Source organism: Calliphora vicina, chromosome 1, assembly GCF_958450345.1.
Source record: "Calliphora vicina chromosome 1, idCalVici1.1, whole genome shotgun sequence".
Taxonomy (NCBI): Eukaryota; Metazoa; Arthropoda; class Insecta; order Diptera; family Calliphoridae; genus Calliphora; species Calliphora vicina.
Window position 1 is genome coordinate 103,842,070 of NC_088780.1, and position 27,344 is coordinate 103,869,413.

The 27,344-nt window shown below is 31.0% G+C and overlaps 3 protein-coding genes across 3 annotated transcripts; all 3 read right to left on the minus strand.

Annotated features, from left to right (window-relative positions):
• Positions 1 to 4,783: 4,783 nt before the first annotated feature.
• LOC135951970 (uncharacterized) lies at positions 4,784 to 5,901 on the minus strand. The gene is made up of 3 exons (XM_065501734.1): positions 5,501 to 5,901; positions 5,213 to 5,432; positions 4,784 to 5,157 (listed from the first exon to the last, which is right to left on the minus strand). The coding sequence occupies exons 1-3, from the start codon at positions 5,735 to 5,737 to the stop codon at positions 4,784 to 4,786; spliced, it is 831 nt and encodes a 276-aa protein (XP_065357806.1). The 5' UTR covers positions 5,738 to 5,901.
• Positions 5,902 to 9,520: 3,619 nt separating this feature from the next.
• On the minus strand, positions 9,521 to 10,632 carry LOC135954523 (uncharacterized). Its single transcript, XM_065504709.1, has 3 exons — positions 10,052 to 10,632; positions 9,816 to 9,984; positions 9,521 to 9,746 (listed from the first exon to the last, which is right to left on the minus strand). The coding sequence occupies exons 1-3, from the start codon at positions 10,602 to 10,604 to the stop codon at positions 9,578 to 9,580; spliced, it is 891 nt and encodes a 296-aa protein (XP_065360781.1). The 5' UTR covers positions 10,605 to 10,632; the 3' UTR covers positions 9,521 to 9,577.
• A 4,652-nt stretch (positions 10,633 to 15,284) lies between these two features.
• On the minus strand, positions 15,285 to 25,859 carry LOC135954531 (uncharacterized). The gene is made up of 8 exons (XM_065504722.1): positions 25,334 to 25,859; positions 25,107 to 25,269; positions 24,780 to 25,032; positions 22,860 to 23,040; positions 22,673 to 22,796; positions 21,876 to 22,514; positions 15,542 to 16,741; positions 15,285 to 15,478 (listed from the first exon to the last, which is right to left on the minus strand). Exons 1-8 carry the CDS (start codon positions 25,746 to 25,748, stop codon positions 15,355 to 15,357), a joined length of 3,099 nt encoding a protein of 1,032 aa, XP_065360794.1. The 5' UTR covers positions 25,749 to 25,859; the 3' UTR covers positions 15,285 to 15,354.
• Positions 25,860 to 27,344: the final 1,485 nt, after the last annotated feature.

Below are 27,344 nucleotides of genomic sequence, written 5' to 3' on the forward strand. Positions count from 1 at the left end.
GATAAAAGGAGAAGCTATGTTGAAATCGGTCTATAATTTCAGCCAGTCCTCATACAATTTTTTTCCGGAATATGGATCTATAGTACATAAAGTAAACATAAGTTGTATGTAAAAAGAAATCACAAACCGTAATTATGTTTGGATCGGTTCATATACATATGACCACTTCCTAAAAGCATTTAAATACGCATTAGTCACTCACATGTTGTTATCAATTTTAAATTCGACATAATTCTAATATATACATATATGGGGCATTTCATGTCAAGTGAACCAACTTTTGAAATCGATGTCTTCCGATCGGGATGAAATTTGCACCAAGGTTAGCTCTATTGGATAGTAACTCAGACACAATTTTTCAACAACATCGGTCGAGAACTCTCTGAGTTATAGGGGGTAAAATTTTGACAATTTGGTCAAACAGGGGTTTTTTCTTATCCATGTAACTTATTACCTATTGTTCTTAGCAAAATGTGTCCCAAATAGTATAGATAGCTATTTCTTCGATCTTTCGAAAAAAAATATTTAAAAAAAAAAATAAAAAATTTTTAATATTTTTTTTCCGAAATCAAAAACTTTTTTGACTTTTTTTTAAAATACGTCCTTTTTTTTTTTTTTTTTTTTTTTTCTTAAAATAAAGTTTAGATATTTTCCTTGAACACCTACTTGGTCGCTTAGTGGGATGCGAGTGGGATATCTATCAAAATAAATATTTTGTAACAAAAATTGTATGTCTTGAGTTACAAAACATTTATTTTGATATATATCCCACTCGCATCCCACTAAGCGATCAAAACCATCTTAAAGGAATAGGCCTAAGCTTTCTTTATAGCAAAAAAAAACAATTACAAAAAGGGCCCATTTTAAAAAAAAGTCAAAAAAGTTTTTGATTTTGCCAAAAAATCAAAAATTGTATATCTTGAGTTACAAAATATTTATTTTGATAGATATCCCACTCGTATCCCACTAAGGGACCTAAAATATCTTAAAGGAATGGACCTAAGCTTTCTTTTGACTAAAAAAAAATTTTTAAAAAAGGGCCCATTTTGAAAAAAAATTCGAATTTGCAAAAAAAAAGTCAATAATTGAATGTCTTGAGTTACAACATTTTTATTTTAATAGATATCCTACTCACATCTTCCTAAGTGACAAAATAGGTCTTAAAGGAAAAGACCTAAGCTTTCTTTTGAGCAAAAAAAAATTTTTTAAAAAAAGTCCCATATTGGAAAAAAATTTCGATTTTGCAAAAAAAAATTAAAAAATTGTTACAAAATATTTATTTTGATAGATATCCCACTCGCATCCCACTAAGGGACTAAAAATATCTTAAAGGAATGGACCTAGGCTTTCTTTTGAGCAAAAAAAAAAATTAAAAAAGGGCCCATATTGGAAAAAAATTTTGATTTTGCAAAAAAAAATTAAAAAATTGTATGTCTTGCGTTACAAAATATTTATTTTGATAGATATCCCACTCGCATCCCACTAAGGGACTAAAAATATCTTAAAGGAATGGACATAAGCTTTCTTTTGACTACAAAAAAAATTTTAAAAAAAGGGCCCATTTGGAAAAAAAATCGTATTTGCAAAAAAAAAAGTCAAAAATTGTAAGTCTTGAGTTAAAAAATATTTATTTTGATAGATATCCCACTCGCATCCCACTAAGCGACCAAAAGGGTCTTCAAGGATAATATCTAAGCTTTTGTTTGACCTAAAAAAAAAGATTAAAAAGGGTCCATTTTGAAAAAAAAAAGTCAACAAAGTTTTTGATTTTGCAAAAAAAGTCAAAAATTTTATGTTTTGAGTTACAAAATATTTATTTTGATAGATATCCCACTCGCATCCCACTAAGCGACCAAGTAACTGTTCAAGGAAAATATCTAAACTTTATTTTAAGAAAAAAAAAAAAAAAAAAAAAAAGGACGTATTTTAAAAAAAAGTCAAAAAAGTTTTTGATTTCGGAAAAAAAATATTAAAAATTTTTTATTTTTTTTTTTAAATATTTTTTTTCGAAAGATCGAAGAAATAGCTATCTATACTATTTGGGACACATTTTGCTAAGAACAATAGGTAATAAGTTACATGGATAAGAAAAAACCCCTGTTTGACCAAATTGTCAAAATTTTACCCCCTATAACTCAGAGAGTTCTCGACCGATGTTGTTGAAAAATTGTGTCTGAGTTACTATCCAATAGAGCTAACCTTGGTGCAAATTTCATCCCGATCGGAAGACATCGATTTCAAAAGTTGGTTCACTTGACATGAAATGCCCCATATTCTAATATATAAAAATCTCGTGTCACAATGTTAGTGTTTGAACTCCTCCGAAACGGCTCAACCGATTTTTATGAAATTTTGTATGTATGTTTGGTAGGTATGAGAATAGGTCGTAAAGTATATTTCATACCGCTAGGTCATTAGGGTGACCCTATCCATAATTTATGTTTACCATTTTTTGGCCAAAAGCTTTTTTTTCGCATTTTATTTATTTGGCATTAAAAAATACCTATAACCCCAAATTTTCATTAACCGGCCCTCACCCACCCGTTTTTTAACCGAGATTTTAGTATTTTGTATGAGCAATATCCAAATATCAATATTTAACTATTTTTATGAAATTTTGTATATGTTTTTGGTAGGTACGAGAATAATATATATCATACCGCTAGGACATTAGGATGTCCCTATCCACCCATTTTTTAAAATATTTTTCGCCAAAAAAATTTGTTTGTATTTCTCTTCATTTGGCATCAAAAATACCTATAATGCCAACTTCACTTAGAATACATTCGCTATTTTTTATTTAACAAACAAAATATTCACTAGAAATAAATTGTATGGCAGAACAACGTTTGCCGGATCAGCTAGTATATATATAAAAATCGTAGTACCAAATTTTATGAAGATCGGTCCATAATTGGTTATAGCTTGTAAGGACCAATTCCGAAAAACACATCAGGAGAATACATTATCCTCTAGCAATTTGAAATGTACCACTGATATTTTCTAATATGAATTACACAGTACAACATTTTTCAGTTCATTGCTTTGGGACTCAATTCTGACAATTGCACGTGAAAGTAGCCCCAAAAATAAGAAATTCTGCATTATTAGTTTTGTCAGTTGGCTGCCGTAATAATTTAATGGTCATACGATTTTTTTTTTTTGTTCAAGGTGGATTTTTATCACTTTTTCTACATTTTAACAGGGTTATATCTCGGTATACCGTACGGAATATATCTTTTGTGGCTGAAGCAAAGTTGTAGATATTGAATAGGAGAAAAAAAAGCGGAACATTATTATTATTATGTTGGTGGTGGATATTTTAGATTCGGCACAACCGAATATTGTTAGATTAACTATCTTGAAGTGAAGTAAACTTCCACTTTAGTTGGGAACAATAAAAAAAAGCTTCACCCTAATGTGCTTAAATATAAATATAGTATAGGTAAATTATTTTTAATTTCATTTCAGATTTGTTTTTGTAATAGAATAATTGTGTTTATTTTTTGGCTAATTAAGCATTATAAATAAAGGTAATAAAGAAAATAACTAGTTTTCCCCGCACATTTGTTTATTAGATCTGAACAAACAAGTGCATGGGAAACCTGCTGGAAAATTAATCAAAATTCCCGAATATGGAGTGAGATCAAACATATCCATAGTGTGGAGAAAAGATGCGTTTATAGTTATGAAATGCAGTATAGAACCAGTCCCTGCCCACGATAAAATGTCACGGAACCAGTTCTGTATCGGTTCCCTTCCCCTTAGGGTAGTTAAACAATTTTCAAGTTTTTGGAAAACACAATAGGGTTTTCAATGAAAATATTCAACAATCTTCTATATATATAAAACACAAAAAATGTTTCTACCTACGTCCGTTATAGACACCTGATGTCCTACATTAGGTCCATTCGATCCATTCTTAAAGCCGATTTTCGAATTTTCCCACACAAACATTTTTCCCAAATTTGAAAATTTGTATGTCTTGAAATTTTGTATGTAGCTACTTTACACGATGTGTAGATCCACTATGAAGGGATTTTTGGAATTTAGAATTGTAAGGGGATACAAATGGGTAAAAACGGCATCACTATATCTCCCGAACTAATAAATTTAATCTAAATTTATGCAAAAAATGGATTTTGTCACTTCAAATGGATTTTGTCACTTTTTAGAAATTTGAACGTATAAGGGGTTAAATTGATCCCTCTTTTTGGTACTTTTTATATATTAATATGGTATAAAAATGTTTATTATAAAACCCCTCTATTAATAAAGAATTTTCAGCGTAGTAGCACACGTTGGGTATCCGCTAGTTTATAATAATTCCTAAAAGTTTTTTGTTACTGCCCAATAAGCTCTAAAGCCCCAAAAATGTAAGCACTTGAACATTATGTTGGAATTTGACTTGAATGCAAATGTAAATATGTTTTAAACTTGGAAAATATTTGAAAAAATTTTATATTTTCCAAACAAAAAACATATGGCTGTAATTTGTGTTTCCTTTTAACTGGAAATAAAGTGTAATACAACTGTAATTCAATTGCTTAACTATAATTCAAGGCTTGAATTACTCTCGCTTGCAACTTGAATTGCAATAAAAATGCTTATTAGGTGAACAGAATAGAATTTTTATATTTTATTTATCGTCTATAAACTATAAAAATTATAATTAAAAGTGTACGAAAATAAGCTACAGTTATAGTTCTAAATAAATTACCTTACTCTCTAAGCACATCTTGCGTATATCTGCACACAGCAAGTTTAATAAAATAAAATCATCTCATGTAAATTTCAAATAAGTTGAAATTATATCAATTAGATTATCTTCTGGTACAGACCATTTACATTGCGGATATTTTTTATCGCAATAAACGGGCTGTTTGTTGTCATTAATTCGTTGTTTGGAGAATGCAACAGCATCTCTCGCATCAACAGCATCTTTTAGAGAAGTGTGACGTAAGGAATTTCTCAACCATTTAATGCCCATTAAACCGTCAATAATTTTATCGACACCTGATGAATCGCCCTCATTAACACGACGGGCAGATAAATGTATACGTTTACAAATGGCTTTTTGTATACATGAACTCAAGTCAATGTCATTATTTTCAAATGTTTCATTGATCGTTTCAAATAGCCCAGCCAGAGAGGTGTCTAAAAGAAATATATTTGAAATCAATATTATTTTTAAGAATTATATACAACTTACCAACTCTAGCCCCCGAAGAATTTGTATAAATCAATTTGAAATTATTTAAAGCGGACCATAATTCAAACTCTAAATCATTATCAGATCTGCGGCGCTTCTCTGAAGAAGATTCTTCTCTGCCAAGTACCACATATCTTCTAAAGATATAGGAAATCAAAGCACTTGATGTTGCCAATAGACCGGTGGAAACTAAGGCCGCAGTATTGATATTAATTAAAGCCTAGAAGTTTTTAAAAATAGTTATGAGACCAACTTGATAAAATTTCGAATAGCTGCAATTCAATTTACCGGCTCATTGCCATAAGCATCGACCGTTCTAACAATTGGCACTTTGATAAATGGCAGTAGGAAATCCATGCCCAATTGAATATGTTCGCCCAATGGCTCAAATGATACCAGATTAGCTCGTGACTTCCGTTCAAACATTGTCATCACAGATGATCCATTGAAATCATCAGTTGTATTATGCGTCATACAATAGTCAAGGCAGGAAATCATAAACAGCAAAACCAATTTTGTAAACATTTTCTTTGGACTCACAAAATGAACTTTACATGAACCGTTACGTTGGGAAAATGAAATTTATTTTGAAAATCAGTTACCTTTTTAAATGTTTGAATTTTCTTGCGGGCACCTCTTATAAGCTCTGTTGCCTCTTCTAATGACGACATGATGTGAGAGTTTAATCAATTTTATTTTCATTTAGTTGACACAACATTTTTTATGTTGTTGGATGGTTGGTTGGTTGGTAGGTAATGTTCAACGACTGTACATTTGTTTTTGATGTAACTTTGTTACATGGAGGGGAGAGATGGAGATGGAGGCGCCGTTGATTTTAAGGTTCACTTAGTTTTCTTTAATTTTAATGTAAATTTTGTTTTACATGCAAATTAGATCATATGATTGTATTCCGTATGTATTTTTGTAGTTTTTTAAAAATTACATGTTTGTAATTGTAATTGAGTCATTCATTACGTTTTTTTACATAACATATGTATTCACTTTGCAATGTTAAGTAAACATTAAAGTTATTCGCCCTCCTCAACTCTCTTCTTCTGACCTCCTTCGTCTCTACTTCTTCTACTACTTTATTCTATCTGACTTTCCCATTCTCTTCTCATCTCTATCCGACCCTCTTTTATTTCTATTATCTGGTAACACAAAGGGACCTCCTGTTTGGATCCAAGTGAGCTGCCCTTTTTCCTGTCTCTACAATGAGGCTGCCTGTTAACCTAACCTATGGTGTTCACCAATTTGCAATCTCTTTACAGATTTAGTTGGCTACTTTTTAAAATAGGGACGTAACAAAATGTTAGAATCAAAACAATTAATTTTTGAGCCTTTACTATTCTGAATTCGATATTTGGTATACATACATGTTTTCCATGCCATACTAAATTCTCCAGAATTTCCATATTCGCTTTAGTTTGGTTTTTATATATTTTAATGGATGCGTGCAAAATATCAAACATGAAACTGTTAATAACTTTAGAACTGTTAGTCAGATTTTATCATTTTGGATCTCATATTAAAGATTTTAAAGTTTTCCCTAGAAAACAATATCTTATCAAAACAGTATATAACTTAGAAAATATTCCTCGAACAAAGTATATCTCAAAAAAGATATCTTTCATTTTCCAAATATTTTCCTTAAATATGAACCATTCCACAGGAAAAATTATAATCAATTTTCAATCATTTAAAAAGTTTTTTGATTTCAAATTTAAATTTAAGAATGTTTTAATTCATTTTAAGTTTTATTCATTGTAATTGGTTTTAATATTTATGAAAAGTTGTATTTTCAATTATAATTTATCTTTCTAGTAAAACAGACAGTCTCTGGAAAAAAATTTAATCTGAAACATCCAGACTAGAAAATTAGTATCGAGGGAAACCACAGTTATTGCATTGAAATTTTTTTAATTATTGTAGAGTCTTTAAAAAGTTCTTTCAATTAAACTTAGATTGGACTGTTCATTTATATCTACCAGTAAGCAATAATGGAAAATATCAATATTGACTAACGTGGATCTCTAATGTATTGAGTGAAATAAAGAAAATAATTTATTAGCGAAAAAAAATTTATGCCAAAATATTTTTTAATTTAAAAAAAAAAAAAATCAAAATTATTTGAAAATTAATATAGCAAAAAAAAATTGTCGGGGTAAAAAATAATTTCCCGATTTTGACCAATTGTAGGTCCAAAGTTCTTTGAAATATCTATTATTGGATATCCATATTGTCTATATTAATGACTCAGTAATAGATCAAAAATAGGTAAAAATAAATCGAGGTTGTCTTGGTTTATTTCCTTATATCTCAGCCATTTATGGGCCGATTGTGTAGATTTTAAATAGCAAACGAGCCGGAAGAATTCCCCATATATTGATGTATGATGATGTACATATGTATGTAAGTTATTTGAGGGCTACGTAAAGTTGATTTCAACATACAGACAGACATGGCTATATCGACTTCGCTATCTATAACGATCCAGAATATATATACTATGTTGTGTTGCAAATGAAAAATGTAGAATTATAAACTTTTATATACCCTTGAGACTGTTCTTTCGGGCATAGAGAAAATATACATTGAGCGGAAACTTGAATAAAACTCAAAAAAAATAAATTACTCAAAAAAGTGTTGTTTTTGTTTTCACATAGTTTTTTTACTAATACATTCTCGCCACTTAGGTTTTTGGCAACTAATTTAGGTTTTTGACAGGAGAGTTTCCGCGCTATGTATATTTTCTCTATGCTTTCAGGTCTGACATCCATTTATATTTTATTTAGAATTAAAATAAAACTACCTGAATGACCCTTTATAATTGGAAGTATCTTTAATAGAAATGGAAAAGTCTAAAATACAATTAAAAATTTCTACAAATAGAAATTGTTGGCCCCTATTATAAAAAAAAAATTAAACAATGTTTTAAAGCCAAATTTCCATACTAGATTTGATTTTAAAAATTGTTTATGAATAAGGCATCTATATATATAAAAATGATATGGTCCATGTATGTAATGGCATCACGTGAGAACAGCTGGAGTGATTTGGCTGATTTTTTTTATTCGATTCGATTTTCAGGAGATCGTTTGTAAAGAAAAAAATTCAAAAATCCAGTCCAGTCAACTGTAATAAAAAAGCTCACTAAAGTATGCAGTACAAATATACATATATATTTTATTTGCAAATAAATAAGAACAGGCAGGTGTATCTGGGTTGGAGAAACTTGAAGAACTAACATTAGTAAATGCTACCGGGCGAAGCCGGGGAGGTCAACTAGTTTGAAATATAAATAGAATTTTCAGAAATATAAATTAAAATTGCCGAAATATATTTCTGTAATACCATATTAACTTCTGCAATAAAATTTTTTTTATTAACATCCCAATAAGCACCAAATCTACAGTGAATGTCACTTAAAATCGTACACCAACGTAGTCAAATTTTATTCATTAGTTTTAGTAAGTTGATGTTTTGGAAATATTTTAAAATGCTATTTTTATATTGTGTGTGCTATTACCTATCAGAAAATTGGGTATAATTTTAATTGCCCTTATCCACAAATAAAAAAATTGGGTAAGACTGTAAGTGCCCAGAATATCAACGCTTCATTTAAAATCGTAAAGGCACTAAAAAATAGCAAATGATACCCTACAAAGTATTAGGATTATTTAATATTAACATTTTTTTTAATTTTTAAAGTTTTAATTATAATTTAATATAAGTGTACGAATTTAAGTGAAATATGAATTTTGTGATGTTCTTTAATTTTCATCAATATTTTTTTTAACGAATTGAGGTTTTGTTAATTTTTTTGTTGAAATACATATTTTTTGTTCCAATTAGTAAAATGACTTTTAATTTTTTATATAACCACCTATTATTGCCTGTATAATTTCATAATATTTAAAATAAAAAATATGTTGTACGATTTTCAGTGACACTCACTGTACAAAGTACTTGAACATTTTGTTGGAATTTGACTTGAATGCAAATATTATTATATTTTAAACTTGAAATATATTTAAAAATGTTGTTTTTTTTTCAAACAAAAATCATATGGCTTGAATTTATGATTCCTTTTTACTTGAGAATGCTATTGATATAAAGTGTAATATAACTATAATTGATATAAATGACTTGCATTTTCAACTTGAATTCCAGTAAACATGCTTATTGCATACATTAAACAAAGAGGTCTCAACAACTTCTCGATGCTAGTTTCAAGCTTGACAATTTCGCACCAACAACACTGGTGGCAGAACTTCAAAGATAATAAAGCATAAAGGTATAAAGGTATAAATATAATAAATATAATTTATTTATTCCGAATAAACAAAAAGCATAGAACAAACATTATGTAACATTTAAATAGTTAAAATTTTGAGTGAATTTCATTATAGACTGCATGGGCAAAGACCAATTACAGTCGCTATAAATCTCTAAGCAATTGTCCCCATTTTTGGCCGAATCTAAAGCATCTTTTATGGCAGTACCACTTAAATAATTATGCACAAGATCCAAGCTAAATAAATATAAAAAAATTATCAATTATATCTTTTTATATATGGAGTGAAACTATTAATATAATTACCTAAAAACACCATCCATAATACGGGATAAACCACCACTGCCAGGGTTATTACTACAGAAATTCTGCTGAGCATAACTGCATAAAGATCTCTGAATACAATGGTTGATATTGATATTGTTTTCTTGCAGTTTAGATTCCATTATTGTGGCAAATTTATTAATATTTGGAACTAAAAAAAATACGCATTAATTACAATTTTAACTTATTTTTTTTTATAATTAATAAATAAAACTCACTATTTTCTGAGACATTTCCAGAGTAGAACTGAGGAAACAACATTGAATCTGGCTGATTGGCATCCTCATTCCTTGATGTCTTCCTATAATCACTTATGTATACAAATTGTGAGAAAACACCCTTTAGTATTATGGCAAATATGCCACCAATTGCCACAATAGCCCCCGTAGTCAAAAGAGATTGAAAATTTAAATTGAATAAACTCCGAAATGCAGTCTGCGTCACAGTCATACTCCTCTCGATGGGTATGCGTATGAAGGGTATAATAAATTCCAACTCCACATTAAAGTCACGATCATCAGCATGAAATTGAAATCCCCGAGGTTTACGTATATTTCGTACCAAGCGATCGAATAAAATTGGTTTTATATCCGTGTCAGTTTTCATGGCGTAACGTGGCTCAAAATCGCGAAAACGAAATAAATTCATTGCGCTAGCATTTGTGTAGAATCTTTGATTTACATTCATATTGAATTCGTAATGGTTGAATTTCAATATAAATAAAAGCGTAACAAATAGAAAATATTTCATTTGAAAATAACGTATAAACATTTTACAAAAATCTTCTTAAATAAAACGCAATTGTATACGTTGTTATTGCGCCTACTACCAAACACTTACTGAGCCAAACGCTTAATGTTAGTGTATAATTTAAGGGGTTTTTTACTTTCATAAGCATTATTTGTAAATAACTTTAGTTAGCTGACTAGCTCAGTGTTTCTCAAAGTTTTTTATCGTTCAATTTGTTTCATCCCGAGTAAAACTATATAATTTCTAGGAATAGAGCTTATTTATAGGTTGTACAAATAGTAATTTTTGAAACTGGTTTCTTTGCAAACAGAAAATATAACTGGATGTTGAGAAAACCTAAATTAATATTGAGAAATAACAAATTTCTATGCAGATTGAAAAACTGAATAGCTTTTAACAAGGAAACTGAGCTAGCTTTTTTGTCACTTGTGACCTATTTCTGATTGATCATGAGCATGGTTCAAGTTAACTCAAAATCCAAGTCCGACAGGGTGCATATATGGCATTGGTGTGCCGTGTTTTTTTGAAGGTGTGATTTATGTCTAAATTAAACAGATTTCTGTTGTATTTTTTTGTGGATACCAACATTTTTAAGAGATTTATGAACCTTAAAGTGATTTTCGGAAGTGATTCAGAATCACGATCGAAACTAATTTTTTAACTGATCCTCACATAATATGATAAAATTGTTTTCCGATCGATTCTGATTCAGGCTCTAAGATCGGAAAACAATTTTAAAATATTATGTGAGGATCAGTTAAAAAATTAGTTTCGATCGTGATTCTGAATCACTTCCGAAAATCACTTTAATCACTTAAAACTTATTTGAAAACTAAGAAATCTTTAGCGGAGTTCATTATTAATTGCGAATGGTCTTGCATCATTGTAAATGCAAAATTGTATAGGTTTTTGTGTGTATTTTGTTATTGGATTACTGTCAAATTTTGCATTTGCAATGATGCTAGACCATTCGCACTTAATAGTGAACTCCGCTTTTATATATATAATTCTTCTGTACGTGTGTTAGTAACTGAACTCCTCCTTAACGGCTGGGCCGATTTCGATGAAATTTGTTGTATGTGTTTGAGTGGGTCCCTGGATGGTTTAGATTCACAATTGACCTATATATGTACAATGGGCATGGTACCTCCCATACAAAGCAAAAATTTATTATTGTATATCTGGAGTACTATTACAGCGGGAGTCTTCAAACTTTGTGTGAGCTATGGCAGAACAAATTTTGCCGGGACAGCTAGTTTTCATATACAAATTTTTAAATTATTTCAAGGTGATCTTAATTCAGTTCCATAATTTCGAAAAAACTTTTTAAAACATTTGAGATTTTTTTCAATATTAAGAAGACTTGAACATTGAGAGAAAACCTGGATCAGGAATAAAAAAGGTCTAACAGATATTGGTGAGGCAAATAAGTCGAAAAACTCTTTCGAAGAGCACCGGTGCGTGATGGATGACTTATGGCAACTACTGGCAGACTTTTCACAACTTTCGGGTCAAGATTTTTATGTGACTGATGAACGAGAAAATACCCCAAGAATTTTCTTGGGCGGTAAGCCATTTGCAGTTGTGGCAAAATATGCCAGTCATTTGTGATATCAAGGACGATAAACAGCACAGAGCTGCCTTGATATTTCTGGCACGATTTGGCATTATGCCACTATGGAAAAAAGGCCCTTGAATAGTATTCAAACAACCTTGGCGAAAATGGGAAGATTTCCGGAAAAATTTAATAAATTTATAAATACCGGGTTATATGAAAAATATTTTAATGTTTAATGAATTTGTACAATTTACGTATTTTTGAGAATTTTGTATATTGAACGGTTTAAGTTTTATTTAACTTAATACAAGTATAATTTTTTTGTCTAACTCTTTATTATCCTTCAGTTTTTTTTCAAGGTAGTGCTTCACTTTGTGAAACACTGATGTAGATGTTATAAATTGTTTAGATAAATAAACAATTAAGTAAATTTTTATAAAAAAAATTACTGTATTACGTTGCGTACATGTGCGTAAATAAGCACGAGAATTTTAAGGTTCGTTTAACAAAAAATGTAGTTACATTTTAAAATGTCACCACATAAATTTACATACATGTTTAAAAAAATAACAGTCAAAATTTAACAGATGTGCATTATTATAAAGTTATTGAAACCTTAAATAAAATTATATTTAATACTTCGAAAAAAGTAGAAAAATGAGGTGTGATTAATTGAACGAGTAAATTTACGTTAACCTTTTCCAAATACTTGGCAATATAGATGGGACCACTAAAAAATCCATATTTCGCTTTCGTTTAATCAAGTATACATATTCAATTGAATAAGCATTCATTTCCAAAATATCGCAGTATAAAATGATTATTTTTATGTCAAATTGTTTGATCTTACAAAAGTCATGGAAGATCAAATAAACATTTGAACAATGTGAATGTTCATTAGTGCGAAAGTGTCATTCTAGCATTAATTTGTAGGATGTACTCGTAATAATCCGTGCAGAAATTATCAAAGATTTAAGAGATGTATTTTTACTTAAACAAAGCTTTACAAAAATTGGATTTCATTTCAATTTTTAGATTCGCCTTGGTAATTACCGTTTCATCATAATTTACATGTAACTGTTTAAGTAATGTTACAATTGCAATTAATTTATCATTAAGACTTTATTTGTATGTTACATGTAAAATAAGTTACCGTATGACATTTTAGTTTAAACATTTTGTTAAAGGCTTTGTGGAAAATATGTTTTTTTATCAGTAATAAATCAATTTACAATACAAAAATAATAATATCCCAGTAGTTAGCAATATAGAGTTTTGATATTAATTTTTTATACCCTACACCACCAAGCGATGGCCGTTCTTGTAATCAAACTGCCCTATCTCCAAAAAAAATTCTCTTAATTATATGACGATAGGTTCATAATTGGCAGTTGTTCCCGTATAAGGCCTACATCCAAATAATTTATAATTAGCGAATTTTAATAGCTGATCAATGTTTGTCATGATAAAATTCAAAATGGTTGTGAGGATAAAAAATTATCAGGTATATTAGGACAAAATTGTTTCTGAAACAATGGCAAAAACCAAAACATTAAATCTCTACAATGTGTCTGTGTGATCACCTTCGTTGAGTGATATCCAGTGGAGAAATATTAAAAGCTGTCAGAATGCTGCTTTTAGAACTGTCACAGACCTCGGAACTGTCACCTTGGAACACTATCTACACGTAAAACGAAGGTTCTCCCTTTAAGGGAACACAAATGACGACAACCACGAAAAAAATTATTTTAAATGAAACAAGTAAGAAAGCTATATTCGGCTGTGCCGAATCTTATATACCCTTCACCAAATTATACTTCAAAATACAAATTTTAAATATTTTAGGTAAAAAAATTTGGATTAAAAAATATTTTTTTCTGATTTTGACCCATTGTAGGTCCAACTTACTATCCATATTGTCTATATTAATGACTTAGCAATCCAGATATAGGTCAAAAATCCAGCCATTTGTGGAGCGATTTTCTCGATTTTAAATAGCGAAAGAATTCCGGAGATATTGATGTAAGAATCGTATATGTAAGTTATTTTGGGGCTTCGGAAAGTTGATTTCAACAGACAAACAGACAGACGGACATGGCTTAATCGACTCCGCTATCTATAAGGATCCAGAATATATATACTAAATAGGGTCGGAAAATTATATTGTGGAAATTACAAACGGAATGAAAAACATATACATACCCTTCTCACGAAGGTAATGGGTATAAAAAAAGTTTTTACATGAGAAACGTATTTAAAGAATGGTAAAGAGTATTAACCACCAAATTACTTTAGACATCTGTTTTCAGATTTCACATTTTTTTATTATTAGAATTATTTAATTTTGGGTTTTATAACATCGTTAGCTCTATTTTATTTGTCGCTAGCACACATGAAAGCACCGAGATCCACAATAATTATTTGAAAAAATTAAGTTAAACAAAAATAACGTTAGCTTAGTGTCCAAACGTGCTAAGTCTCTTTACACAAATTTTACAGGAGAGACAAAAAACTTTATAAAATTCTTGATTTTAAATATTTTTTAAATTAGTTAATGCTGTTTTATTAATTAATTTAGCGTGTGCTACTACGCTAAAAATTCTTTATTAATATAGGGGTTTTATAATACCATAGCATTTTTTATACCATATTAATGTGTAAAAAGATCAATTTAACCCCTTATACGTTAAAATTTCTAAAAAGTGACAAAATCCATTTGAATTTTTTTTAGAAGGACCTACAATTCCATTTAAATTGTATTCCTTGGATATGGGAAACTTGGGTTTCACCCGTTTTATCCCCTTATCACATTTTCTTATAATATTTTGTTTCTCAATATTCATAAAAAGTGGACTTGGCACGTTTGTACACTAAGCTAACCATAAGTAAACTACTTCCTGAGATTTCCAGTCCAGTGATTTATGTCTTTTTGTAAAGATGGTAAACAATAAAAAGAAATGATTTACAAAATACTTCAACACTGTTTAAGTTTTGCACACTAAATAACACTCAACATTCCATTAATTAAGTGATTTGCTAAATTTGCAAATACAAATACAAAAGACGCATTAAAACCTTAAAATTATTAAGAAATTAAACTAAAAACATGGCGATAATAATAAAAATCATTTTAAATATTCAACAATTTTTTAGTTTTGAATTTACTTCATTTAATTTGGAGTTTATAACTTTCGTTTTTGTAAATAAAGACATTTAACAAATACGATTATCGCCACTGGGAAAACAAGGATCACAAGGATTTAATGGTTTACCACGTCTATCCACCATACACAATAGAGGAGGATTAACACCTCTCAATAAACTCATTTTTTCCTTTCTAAAGGGTTTTAAATATGTATTAGTTTTTATTTTTAGAAAATTTAGAAGAATTTTAAAATACCTTTTAGCGGCTGCCTCTGTGGGTGATATTTTTGCCATACTTTTAGCTACTTTCATTGAATATTTTAACATATCAAATTTTTTCTTGGGAGTTACAGAGCGATCTCCGCGTCCGCCATATTTGCCGCTAGAATCAAGACCTGCAGACCCTACTTTGATACCAGCTTTTCCCATTACTAAACCATCGCCTTCCCCTTTACCGCTCACAATATTACTTGATATACCTTTACCACCAACACCTTTAACGCCGACAATACCTCCTGCCATACCTTTACCCACTGCTGAAATACCCCCAGCTCCTTTCGTACAAGCCCCACTACGTATTGTACCACCAACAGTCTTCAACCGCGCACTTTCAACACCACTTTTAGTAGCTGGTGCTTTACGTTCTCCCACTGCACATTGATACATCTGCATATATTTATTGGGAGGTCTGGGAAATAAAGGCTCTGGATTCCAATCTAATTCAGCATACTGAGTACCAACATTTACCAAATTGATTTTTTTTAGTTTTTCAGGTTTAATTACACCAACCGGAGGTGTTACACCAAAATCAAATTCTGCTTCACTATCACTAGTGTCCGAGAGTACTAAGCTATCACAACATGATTCCAGTTGTCGTTCACAACATTCCTTATTACACTGATATTCCAATTTCTTTTTCTCCAAAAACGTTCGACAATAGCAATACATAATAGGCCTATGGCAGGTGCACTTCTTAAAGCCCATTTCTTTTAAACATTTCTTGAGATTTCGTATTGCCTCCAATTGGGGATTTTTAACAATTCGAAATTGTATTGGTTTCATATTTTCATAAGGGTCTGCAGCATCTTTCAAAACTTCGAGGGGTTTAAGGGGCCTCATTGTTATAATATACTCCCCATTCTTTTTGTGTATGTATAAAGTTGGTTTTTGTTCGAGAGAGACATGAGGGGGGACATTGGGATTTCTCGAATTAGATATTTTGCGATAGGAATACTGGGACACAAGTAGCGTATCGGCAGGGAAATCTTTTAGAAAATATCTCATTAATTCTTTAATTGGTTTGCGTATGGCTCCCGGTTTCCATTTGCCAGAATTGTGTATATTCCATAGCCAACCCATGTTAGGTGGAACATTTTTACGTCCTGCAAATCCATTTATGCACGTTTTATGGCCAATTTGAGTTTCACAATTTTGTCTAACTAATTGATAATCATACCTCAAAAAAAAAAAAACAAAAAGAAATATCAAATTAACGTTTGGTTTTTGTAACAAGGAGTATTTTGTGGAATTACGATTGATTTTTGTGTTTTATGTTATACTAGCTGACCCGACAGACGTTGTCCTGTCCAAGTTAAAAAATGCTTGTGTTCCATTTGTGAGAAGCTGCTTCGACCACTTCGTTTTTATTGGTTTAATATTTTTTTTTAATTTTGTTTCGATTTAAATTAAATTTATATTCACTAAATAAATTTTAGAGTTCTATAGAATTAAATAGAAACATTTTAAACTTTTTATGAGGTTTTTTCGATTTTTTAAAATTTCGTTCGTCGCATATATTTATAGAAGTGCAGACCACCCGGGTGGGTATTGGTAAACCATGTACATAAAAAAATCATTGGTAAAGCGAAGGTTAAACGCTTATTGGCCAAGTTATTAGCGAATTTAGATATTTTGAGTTTTTATATAAAAAATCGCTTTTTGTAAAGAAATATGAGTGATCACAGATCGAGCTCTTTTTCTTGATTAAACGCTTATTGGCCAAGTTATTAGCGAATTTACATATTTTGAGATTTTATACAAAAAATCGATTTTTGGTAAGAAATATGAGTGATCAAAGATCGAGCTCCTTTTCTTGATTAAACGCTTATTGGCCAAGTTATTAGCGAATTTAGATAATTTAAGTTTTTATATAAAAAATCTATTTTTGTTAAGAAATATGAGTGATCACAGATCGAGCTCCTTTTCTTGATTCAACGCTTATTGGCCAAGTTATTACCGAATTTAGATATCGATTTTTTTTAAAGAAATATGAGTGATCACAGATCGAGCTCCTTTTCTTGATTCAAAGCTTATTGGCCAAGTTATAAGCAAATTTAGATATTTTGAGTTTTTATATAAAAAAATCGATTTTTTTAAAGAAATATGAGTGATCACAGATCGAGCTCCTTTTCTTGATTAAACGCTTATTGGCCAAGTTATTAGCGAATTTAGATATTTTGATCGAGGTCGAGTTGCTTTTCTTGATTGAACGCTTATTGGCCAAGTTATTAACGAATTTAGATATTTTGAGTTTTTATATAAAAAAATCGATTTTTGGTCAGAAATATGAGTGATTACAGATCGAACTCCTTTTCTGGATTAAACGCTTATTGGCCAAATATGAGTGATCACAGATCGAGCTCCTTTTCTTGATTAAACGCTTATTGGCCAAGTTATTAGCGAATTTAGATATTTTGAGTTTTTATATAAAAAATCGATTTTTGGTCAGAAATATAAGGGATCACAGATCGAGCTCTTTTACTTGATTAAACGCTTATTGGCCAAGTTATTAGCGAATTTATATATTTTGAGTTTTTATATAAAAAATAGATTTTTGTTCAGAAATATGAGTGATCACAGATCGAGCTCCTTTTCTTGATTAAACGCTTATAGGCCAAGTTATTAGCGAATTTAGATATTTTGAGTTTTTATATAAAAAATAGATTTTTGTTCAGAAATATGAGTGATCACAGATCGAGCTCCTTTTCTTGATTAAACGCTTATAGGCCAAGTTATTAGCGAATTTAGATAATTTGAGTTTTTATAGATTTTTGGTCAGAAATATGAGTGATCACAGATCGAGCTCCTTTTCTTGATTAAACGCTTATTGGCCAAGTTATTAGCGAATTTAGATATTTTGAGTTTTTATATAAACAAATAAATTTTTGGCCAGAAATACGAGTGATCACAGATCGAGCTCCTTTTCTTGATTCAACACTTATTGACCAAGTTATTAGCGAATTTAGATATTTTGAGTTTTTATATAAAAAATCGATTTTTGGTCAGAAATATCAGAATTAAACGCTTATTGGCCAAGTTATTAGCGAATTTAGATATTTTGATATTTTATATAAAAAATTGATTTTTGGTCAGAAATATGAGTGATCACAGATCGTGCTCTTTTTCTTGATTAAACGCTTATTGGCCAAGTAATAAGCGAATTTAGATATTTTGAGTTTTTCTATAAAAAATCGAATTTTGATCAGCAATGGAGTGATCACAGATCGAGCTGCTTTTCTTGATTAAACGCTTATTGGCCAAGTTATTAGCGAATTTAGATATTTTGCGTTTTTATATAAAAAAAAAATCGATTTTTGGTCAGAAATATGAATGATCACAGATCGAGCTCTTTTTCTTGATTAAACGCTTATTGGCCAAGTAATTAGCGAATTTAGATATTTATATAAAAAATCGATTTTTGTTCAGAAATATGAGTGATCATAGATCGAGCTCCTTTTCTTGATTAAACGCTTATTGGCCAAGTTATTAGCGAATTTAGATATTTTGAGTTTTTATATAAAAAAATCGATTTTTGGTCAGAAATATGAGTGATCACAGATCGAGCTCCTTTTCTTGATTCAACGCTTATTGGCGAAGTTATTAGCGAATTTAGATATTTTGAGTTTTTGTATAAAAAATTGATTTTTGTTAAGAAATATGAGTGATCACAGATCGAGCTCCTTTTTTTGATTCAACGCTTATTGGCCAAGTTATTAGCGAATTTAGATATTTTGAGTTTTTGTATAAAAAATTGATTTTTGTTAAGAAATATGAGTGATCACAGATCGAGCTCTTTTTCTTGATTAAACGCTTATTGGCCAAGTAATTAGCGAATTTAGATATTTATATAAAAAATCGATTTTTGTTCAGAAATATGAGTGATCATAGATCGAGCTCCTTTTCTTGATTAAACGCTTATTGGCCAAGTTATTAGCGAATTTAGATATTTTGAGTTTTTATATAAAAAAATCGATTTTTGGTCAGAAATATGAGTGATCACAGATCGTGCTCTTTTTCTTGATTAAACGCTTATTGGCCAAGTAATTAGCGAATTTAGATATTTTGAGTTTTTCTATAAAAAATCGAATTTTGATCAGCAATGGAGTGATCACAGATCGAGCTCCTTTTCTTGATTCAACGCTTATTGGTCAAGTTATTAGCGAATTTTGATATTTTGAGTTTTTATATAAAAAATCGATTTTTGGTCAGAAATATGAGTGATCACAGATCGAGCTCCTTTTCATGATTCAACGCTTATTGGCGAAGTTATTAGCGAATTTAGATATTTTGAGTTTTTGTATAAAAAATTGATTTTTGTTAAGAAATATGAGTGATCACAGATCGAGCTCCTTTTCTTGATTCAACGCTTATTGGCCAAGTTATTAGCGAATTTAGATATTTTGAGTTTTTATATAAAAAAATCGATTTTTGTTAAGAAATATGAGTGATCACAGATCGAGCTCTTTTTCTTGATTAAACGCTTATTGGCCAAGTTATTAGCGAATTTAGATATTTTGAGTTTTTATATAAAAAATCGATTTTTGTTAAGAAATATGAGTGATCACAGATCGAACTCCTTTTCTTGATTAAATTAAACGCTTATTGGCCAAGTTATTAGCGAATTTAGATATTTTGAGTTTAAAATAATTCCATTTTCGATCGGAATAGATTCGATTTTTTGGAATAATTTGAATGATGAACTTGTTATTGGTCTATTTGGGTTAAATCTTTTTTGTTGTATGATTCTTCTGCATTTGTTTTGGAGCTTTAAGCATCTTTTAGAGAAAGTTAAGTTCAAAAAACATCAATTAAAACTATGGAAAATAATTCCTGGGAATTCTTGCACAATTTCTCGGGATTTCGGGATTGAATATATTGCGGAATTCTCGGGATTTCTCGTCCCGGGAATTCCCGTGACAATAAAATATTTTTCTGATATAGGTGTATATGGGGGCTATGGTTCATTATGTCCAATTTCATCACGATATTAATTATTATAAGACAATTATGAATGTTCGTCATTTTCTGAGTGGGACTTTGTATGGCGACTAGGGACAAATGTTTCTCGATTTTCGCCATATTTTATAGTATAATTTCAAAGTACTTAGAATTAGTAACATATTTATTATTGCTCAAATAGTATTCGCAGAGGACATTTGTATGGGGGCTAGGTGAAATCATTATCTTATCAATAGAGAGTATTTGTGGAAAATTTCAGCTAGCTAGCTCCTTTCTTTTGGGCCTTATCGAATTTGCAACAGACAGACGGATGGATATAGTAAGAACGTCTTAGAATCGTATGAGGACCAAGAATATATAAATATACTAATGTGAGTCTGCGACAAATATTTTTTTATGGTGGGTATTTCTAAGCCTCTACATATTATCTATTTAAAAGAGTTGTTATGAACCAACTTGACATCGATGCAGAACCCACAGAAAAAGTTATAGTTCTAGTTGTTACAACAACAACCTCTAAAATGTTTAAAATTAGTTTTACACACTGTACGCGTTGTAGGGTATTATATGGTCTAGCTTGACCCACTATACATTCTTACGTGCTTAAAAATGGTAAAGAGTATTAACCGTCAAATTACTTTTGACATCTGTTTTCGGAAGTATTTAATTTTGCGTTTTTATTTATAACATCATTAGCTCTATTTTATCGGTAGCTAGTAAACATGGAAAACACCGAGATCGACAATAATTATTTGTCAACATTAAGTTAAACAAACATAAGGCTATCTTAGTGTGCAAACGTGCTAAATCTCTTTTCACATACTTTACAGGAGAGACAAAAAACTTTCTAAAATCCTTGATTTTAAATATTTTTTTTAATTAATCATTTATTAGGTATGATTTCTAATGAGAAATAATCACAACAAGCTTTTTACACATTTCGTTCGGAATGGTTTCAATTCCGTAGTTATTAATCCGATTAAACGAATTCTTTATTAGGACCTTGTAAAAGCCATGTGAAGTCATTGGTTTATTCTAATAAACCAGCACCAATTGACGTCTTGGAAGAAAACTCGAAAAAGGCAATACTAAAAAAATTAGCCCAAAATTGGACGTCCCGAATGCGCTTCTTTAAGAACCGTCGCCATGTATTGATCTTTCGATTAAAATGTTTTGATTAAAATTTACTTTTTGTGTGTTTAATGAAAATTGAGTCTTTTCTTATATCTTAGTCATGACTTTTCCTAATTTTCAATAACAAAATTCTCTAAATATATATTTATCTCCAAGATGTGGGATATACAAATCAAGCCATGTCCCATTAATTAATTTAAAATTAAAATTTTACTTACAATTTACTTTTCACAGCCTGTTGTGATGCCGGTTTTAACGAACGCTTTTTGCGTTTACAGCATTTTTGAGGTTTACTAATTTCCTTTGCTTTTTCATAATCATTATTTTGCACTTCCTTCATAAGATCTTTTTTCAATAGCGATTGATTTTTCTTTGACGGCTCTTTATTTAGTTCCATCTCGCAACGCTCATCTGGCTCAAAGTGTTTCTTTTTTGGCTCTTCAATATCATAAAGATCTTTCAATTCGGAAAATATTCTGGTCAAAAATGGTCGATTATCGCTGCTGGCACAATGAACCTCAGAAGTTTTTGCCTCTACCTCAACATTGGGCTGTACAGTGGGAAGAGGTGGCTGAAATATATGTTCACACAGTTTTCGGATACGACAATGAGCACACGGTTTATTTGAGCCATATTTACAAGAACAACGACATTTTGTTTGTTCTTTTAGATTTGTATCACTACTTTCATTATCGTTTGTTTGCAATTTATCTTGATATTCTTTTAGTACTTGATCGGCGCTTTGAGTATCATTGTATGGTTTCTCCTCAAAGTAAGGTACAGGTTTGTAGCAACAATTGGGACAGGCAGCTAATTTTGGTAAAAATTTCATATCTTCCTTACAAAGAGGACAACATCTATAAGGTAAAAAATTTTATATAAAGTGAATTTTCATGAGTTATTTCTCATTGGCTTTATAAATTTTTCATTATAAAAATGACCTCAAAATAACATAAATATCACAGAAAAAGTTGGTATTACTCTTAACAACTTCTTTTTTAACTACTATTATTACCTTAAAGATTCGGGTTCATGTTCCACCATATCTGGTAGAGTCTCTTTATGGGCTATTTGTCTAACATTATTTGCAGTAAACGCTTTATTATCTGATGGACAATATAATGGCATTGTATAAGAGTCTATAAAAGACAGATAATATTTATAATTATTTAGAATAGGAATAATATGAAGAATATTTGTACCTGAACTGGAAGGTAATACATTGATTTTGAAACAGCTATCCACATTGATTTTGAAACAGCTATCCGTTGGTAGTGTATAGAATTTGTCATCCTTTTCTTTAGGCGACTTTTCAGTATATGGATTTTCCTTTCCTTTAGTCATTACGGCATCAATAAGTTTTTGATAATGATTTGTTACCTCCTGCAAAAATATAATATTAGCTTTTATTGGCTTGTTTATTAGTACATCAAAACTAGGTTATAACGAACTCTGTGGTACAAGGAGCAATATTTTGAGCCAGAGCTTTTTACTAAAAATTTCGATTACGATACCACCATATCCTACCTAACAAGTGTTTATAACATATCGGTGAAGAGAATGTTAGTCATCAAAATCATCAAACAAGGTAAGGACGCGACAATCGTATAATCGATATCCCTCTTGTAAGGCTCTTCAGGTTCATCTCCTCCGCCAGCTGATCTGCCAACTACCAGCAGCTCTTAACCAGCATGTATTAATTGCCATTGCCACCCAGATCTCACAAGGCTTAAACCAGCAGAGACCTTGTGCAAGGTCCATCCTCGTGTTGTTATCTTCCACGATATCCTGCAATCCTCAATGCCCAACAAATTGAAGATATGGGTCGAAAATTATCTAGTGGCCGCCAGTCGCACCCAAAGTTTAGAGACAAAAGCTCACCATCCCGTAAAGTTAAACAAAGTGTTCCTCAGGGTCCTGTCGCTCCACCTGTTTAACTACTAAACTCGCCGCACCACCACAAGGAGTGGAAGTGATATCGTATGAGGATGACTGCAGCACTATGGCGACGGATCATGACATTGATGACCTATGTGATCTTGTGAATGGTTAACTCGGATAAATACCAGAGAAGTCTTCAGCAACTCTCTTCACCACTTGAACGAAGGAGGTAAATCTCGTAGTCGATGGAGCCAAATTTTGAATGTGAACTACCCGTGAACCACACTTTGGTAGCTTATTTACATCCTCAGCTCATGTCACTGCAATCACACACAAATTGCTAGTAAAAACAAGGTACACAAAGAGATAGCCGGCAGTACATGAGGAAGGAAAAACAAACCTTGTTGGCTACCTACAAGACGATTCATCGGTCAATGGTCAATTATGCTGATCCATTGTGCTCACTTTCGCTGAATGATGAGAAATATTCAAAGCAGCCAAAATGCTGCCTTAAGGACTACGACAGGCTACATGCAAATTACCTCGGTACACAAATTACACTAGGAAACGAAGGTTCTTCTAGTAAAGGAACATAATGTCATGTTGACGAAACAGTTCCACCTATGTTGTCATCAGCGGAATCATCCTAGCTTCAAAATGATACAGCTGGAGCCTCCAGCAAGGCATGTCAGGAAGTAGCTTAGTGTTTACGAGCAAAACATACAAATGTATATTGAATGTGGAGGTCTCCCAACGCCCATGTCAACTCTTACAAAAACCTGCCGCGGAAAACAAGAATAATTCTAGCACAATTTAGGTCGGGATGGAGCAAAATGATCAATGCCTACTGATCCCGCATAGACCGTGCCGTGTCCCAAATGTTGGCCTAAGATGTGGTCAGGGACCCCATGATACAATTCTACTTCGTTAAGATCAATGAATTTGTGGTCTAGCCCTATTGAAATAGCACAATTTATTGACCTTGTCCACGATTCAGAACACCCAGATTAGAAAATTGTACAGATTTAGATGTTACAACAACAATTATTATTGAAATCTATCGATTTTAATCACATCATGAATTTAGAAAAATGTCATTCATCTAATGTCATTCATCTATGACCCTTTTAACCCTGTATTAGTTATAACATATGTGTTTTGAAAATCACCACCAATTTGTCCGAATTTAGTTTGTAATAACCGAGAATTCGTTATAAGCTAGCTTTACTGTAATAAATTACCTTAAGTTTTTGGCATGCCGGATCCAGAGAATCCAAAATGTTTGTATTTTTAACATTTTGACTATTTACAGCTCGAAAATTTGATAAATCTAAACATTTTGGTGCAAGATCATGATCTGAATCCGAAGCTGGTATGATGCCAACTTGAGAGCAGCAGCAGGGATTTTTATCTTCGCCCACCACAAAGAGAATATCATTGGGATCAATTTCTTTATTGGCATTGCGGCATTTGCCATCTGCAGAAGTATCGTCCCTGAAAAAATATTTACAGATTTAAATGTTTTTCTTTAGTTTATAGAAACTCCAGCATTGAATTACTTTACTTACACATATTCCTCACATTTTGGCTGCAGACGTATAATTACTTGTATAGTACCAGTTTTTGCACCATCACATTCCTTAAGCTCAGTTTCTAATGAATGTGTCATTTCACCAGCACACTCCAACAAACCGGATAAAACTTCTTCTGGCCATTCAATACTACCATAACCTAAAAGAGCAATATTCAAAAAAAATAATTATCATACTCAAAGTTTAGCAGTAATTTTATAAACCTAAAACAGTCGGCGCATCTGTTACTTTCAATCTTAAAGGATTACTTGATAATTCAGTTTTTAAAGCCAAAGGATTAGCAACAAATTCAAGACTACGTTCGGCTTTGAAATCTAAAACATTAATGCGACTTGAAGTAAGCCTGATGTTGTTTCCATTAAAATTTGCATCCACTAATAATTTGCTCGTGTCGTTTATAGTCTTGTTGGGAATATCGAGTCTAACTACAATGATATCAAATAAAAAACCTCTGCAATCCTTTGTGTCACCTTTATTTTTATCCATATTTATTGCATCAGTGATGTTAGTAGCTGGCTGAGCCTGTGTGGAACCCTTTCCACAATCTGGATGTATTAATGATGATGTTTTTGGTATTGTTACTGCTGCATCTAAGTCTGATTTATTGTTTGTAGCCATTTTATTCAATATAAATTTGATTTATCAAATAATTATCTTTAATTTGATTAGCGGATTTTAAAAGTTTTTTGCAAAACATTAAAATAATTGCAGATTTAAGAAATATAACAATTTGTTCTGAGAGATTTATGAAAATAATGAAATTTTAATAATTTATGACAGTATTTTTCAATATAAGAATTTGTATTTTTCTTATTGAAAATTTATCAGGTTGATTAATCGATTCGTTAAGGTAATGTTCAGGTCACAAATTATACAGATATGAATCAGATGGCTTCAAAAGAAAACATACACAAGAAATTGTGAAAATGGTTATGGTTTGGAAAAAAAGACTTATAATAAATGTATATGTTGTTGTAGCAGCAGTGATTGCTGAGTTGACAGCCCTTGGCAGAGTGAACTTTGGTCATTCCGGTGCGTAGAACCAGCTGTCGTGGGAATGAATATGTATATCACACTCGTTGCCTATTGGACATTTTAATTTTTCGGCAAAATAAACATAGGGTTCAATATTACTTTTTTGACAACTGTCATTTGGTGCATATCTGGTGCATCTGTGGTTCAGGTCAGAGAATAACCCCCCGTTGCCACATGCAAGTAATTTCTTGTAAGTAATGAATACGTATTATCATCGAAAAACACCGAAAAACCACAAAATTTTTTGTGTGTCTACACCAGTGGTGCCCGAACACATACCATCAAAGCTTTGGTTGTGTTGGTAAAACAGCGGAGAATTTGATATGATTTTGTTCTGTGAGATGAAATCAAAGCAACAAACACATGATCATTATAAGAACAGCGGAGAATTTGATTTTGTTCTCTGAGATGAAAACAAAGCAACAAACACATGATCATTATAAGAAAACGCACAAGTAAGCTTATAGTGTATGTGTATCAAGTAACGTCAGAATTTTCTTGCCCTATTACGCGTGCTAGGGAAAAGTGACAAAAATTTACTTACAAGCTAATTCTCTTGTAAGCTGAGCTGTAAGTAAGAAAGATGCGATCAAGGCGAATTTATACAAGGTGGTGGTAATTCTACAAAAACAACAAATGGTCTTAACAAATGTCAAAAAACAGAAATTAAAAATTAAACAAATATGCATTAAAACTAAATATAGTGTAGATAATTGAATAGTGAGGGCTTTACTTATTTATGCAAAATATAAATATTTTGTTAATTAGCTTTGAATATGTAGATATTGAAGTATAAAAACAAGCTTTGACAGGTGTTAGAACCAAACAAGCGAAAAAAGAGTAATCAGCTGATTGACTGACTCCACCTTGTATAAATTCGCCTTGGATGCGATTGTGTTAGTAAAACACTTTGAGTGTATTGAGTTTTTCGAACTTGCACTTACATGTGGCAACGGGGGTAAATACATACATAGAACGGAAGAATTGGTATCTTTTCACACATATGTATGTGTGATACAATAACAAAATATATGGTAATACATTCTCATGAAATAGATTTTTCGCTCTCAGTTACCTATCTAGTTTTCATCTATGATTCAGGTATCGAGATACACATAAAACAGATGGAAATCGAATCGAAAACGATTTGATAATGACAAAAATTTGAAGTATTTATTA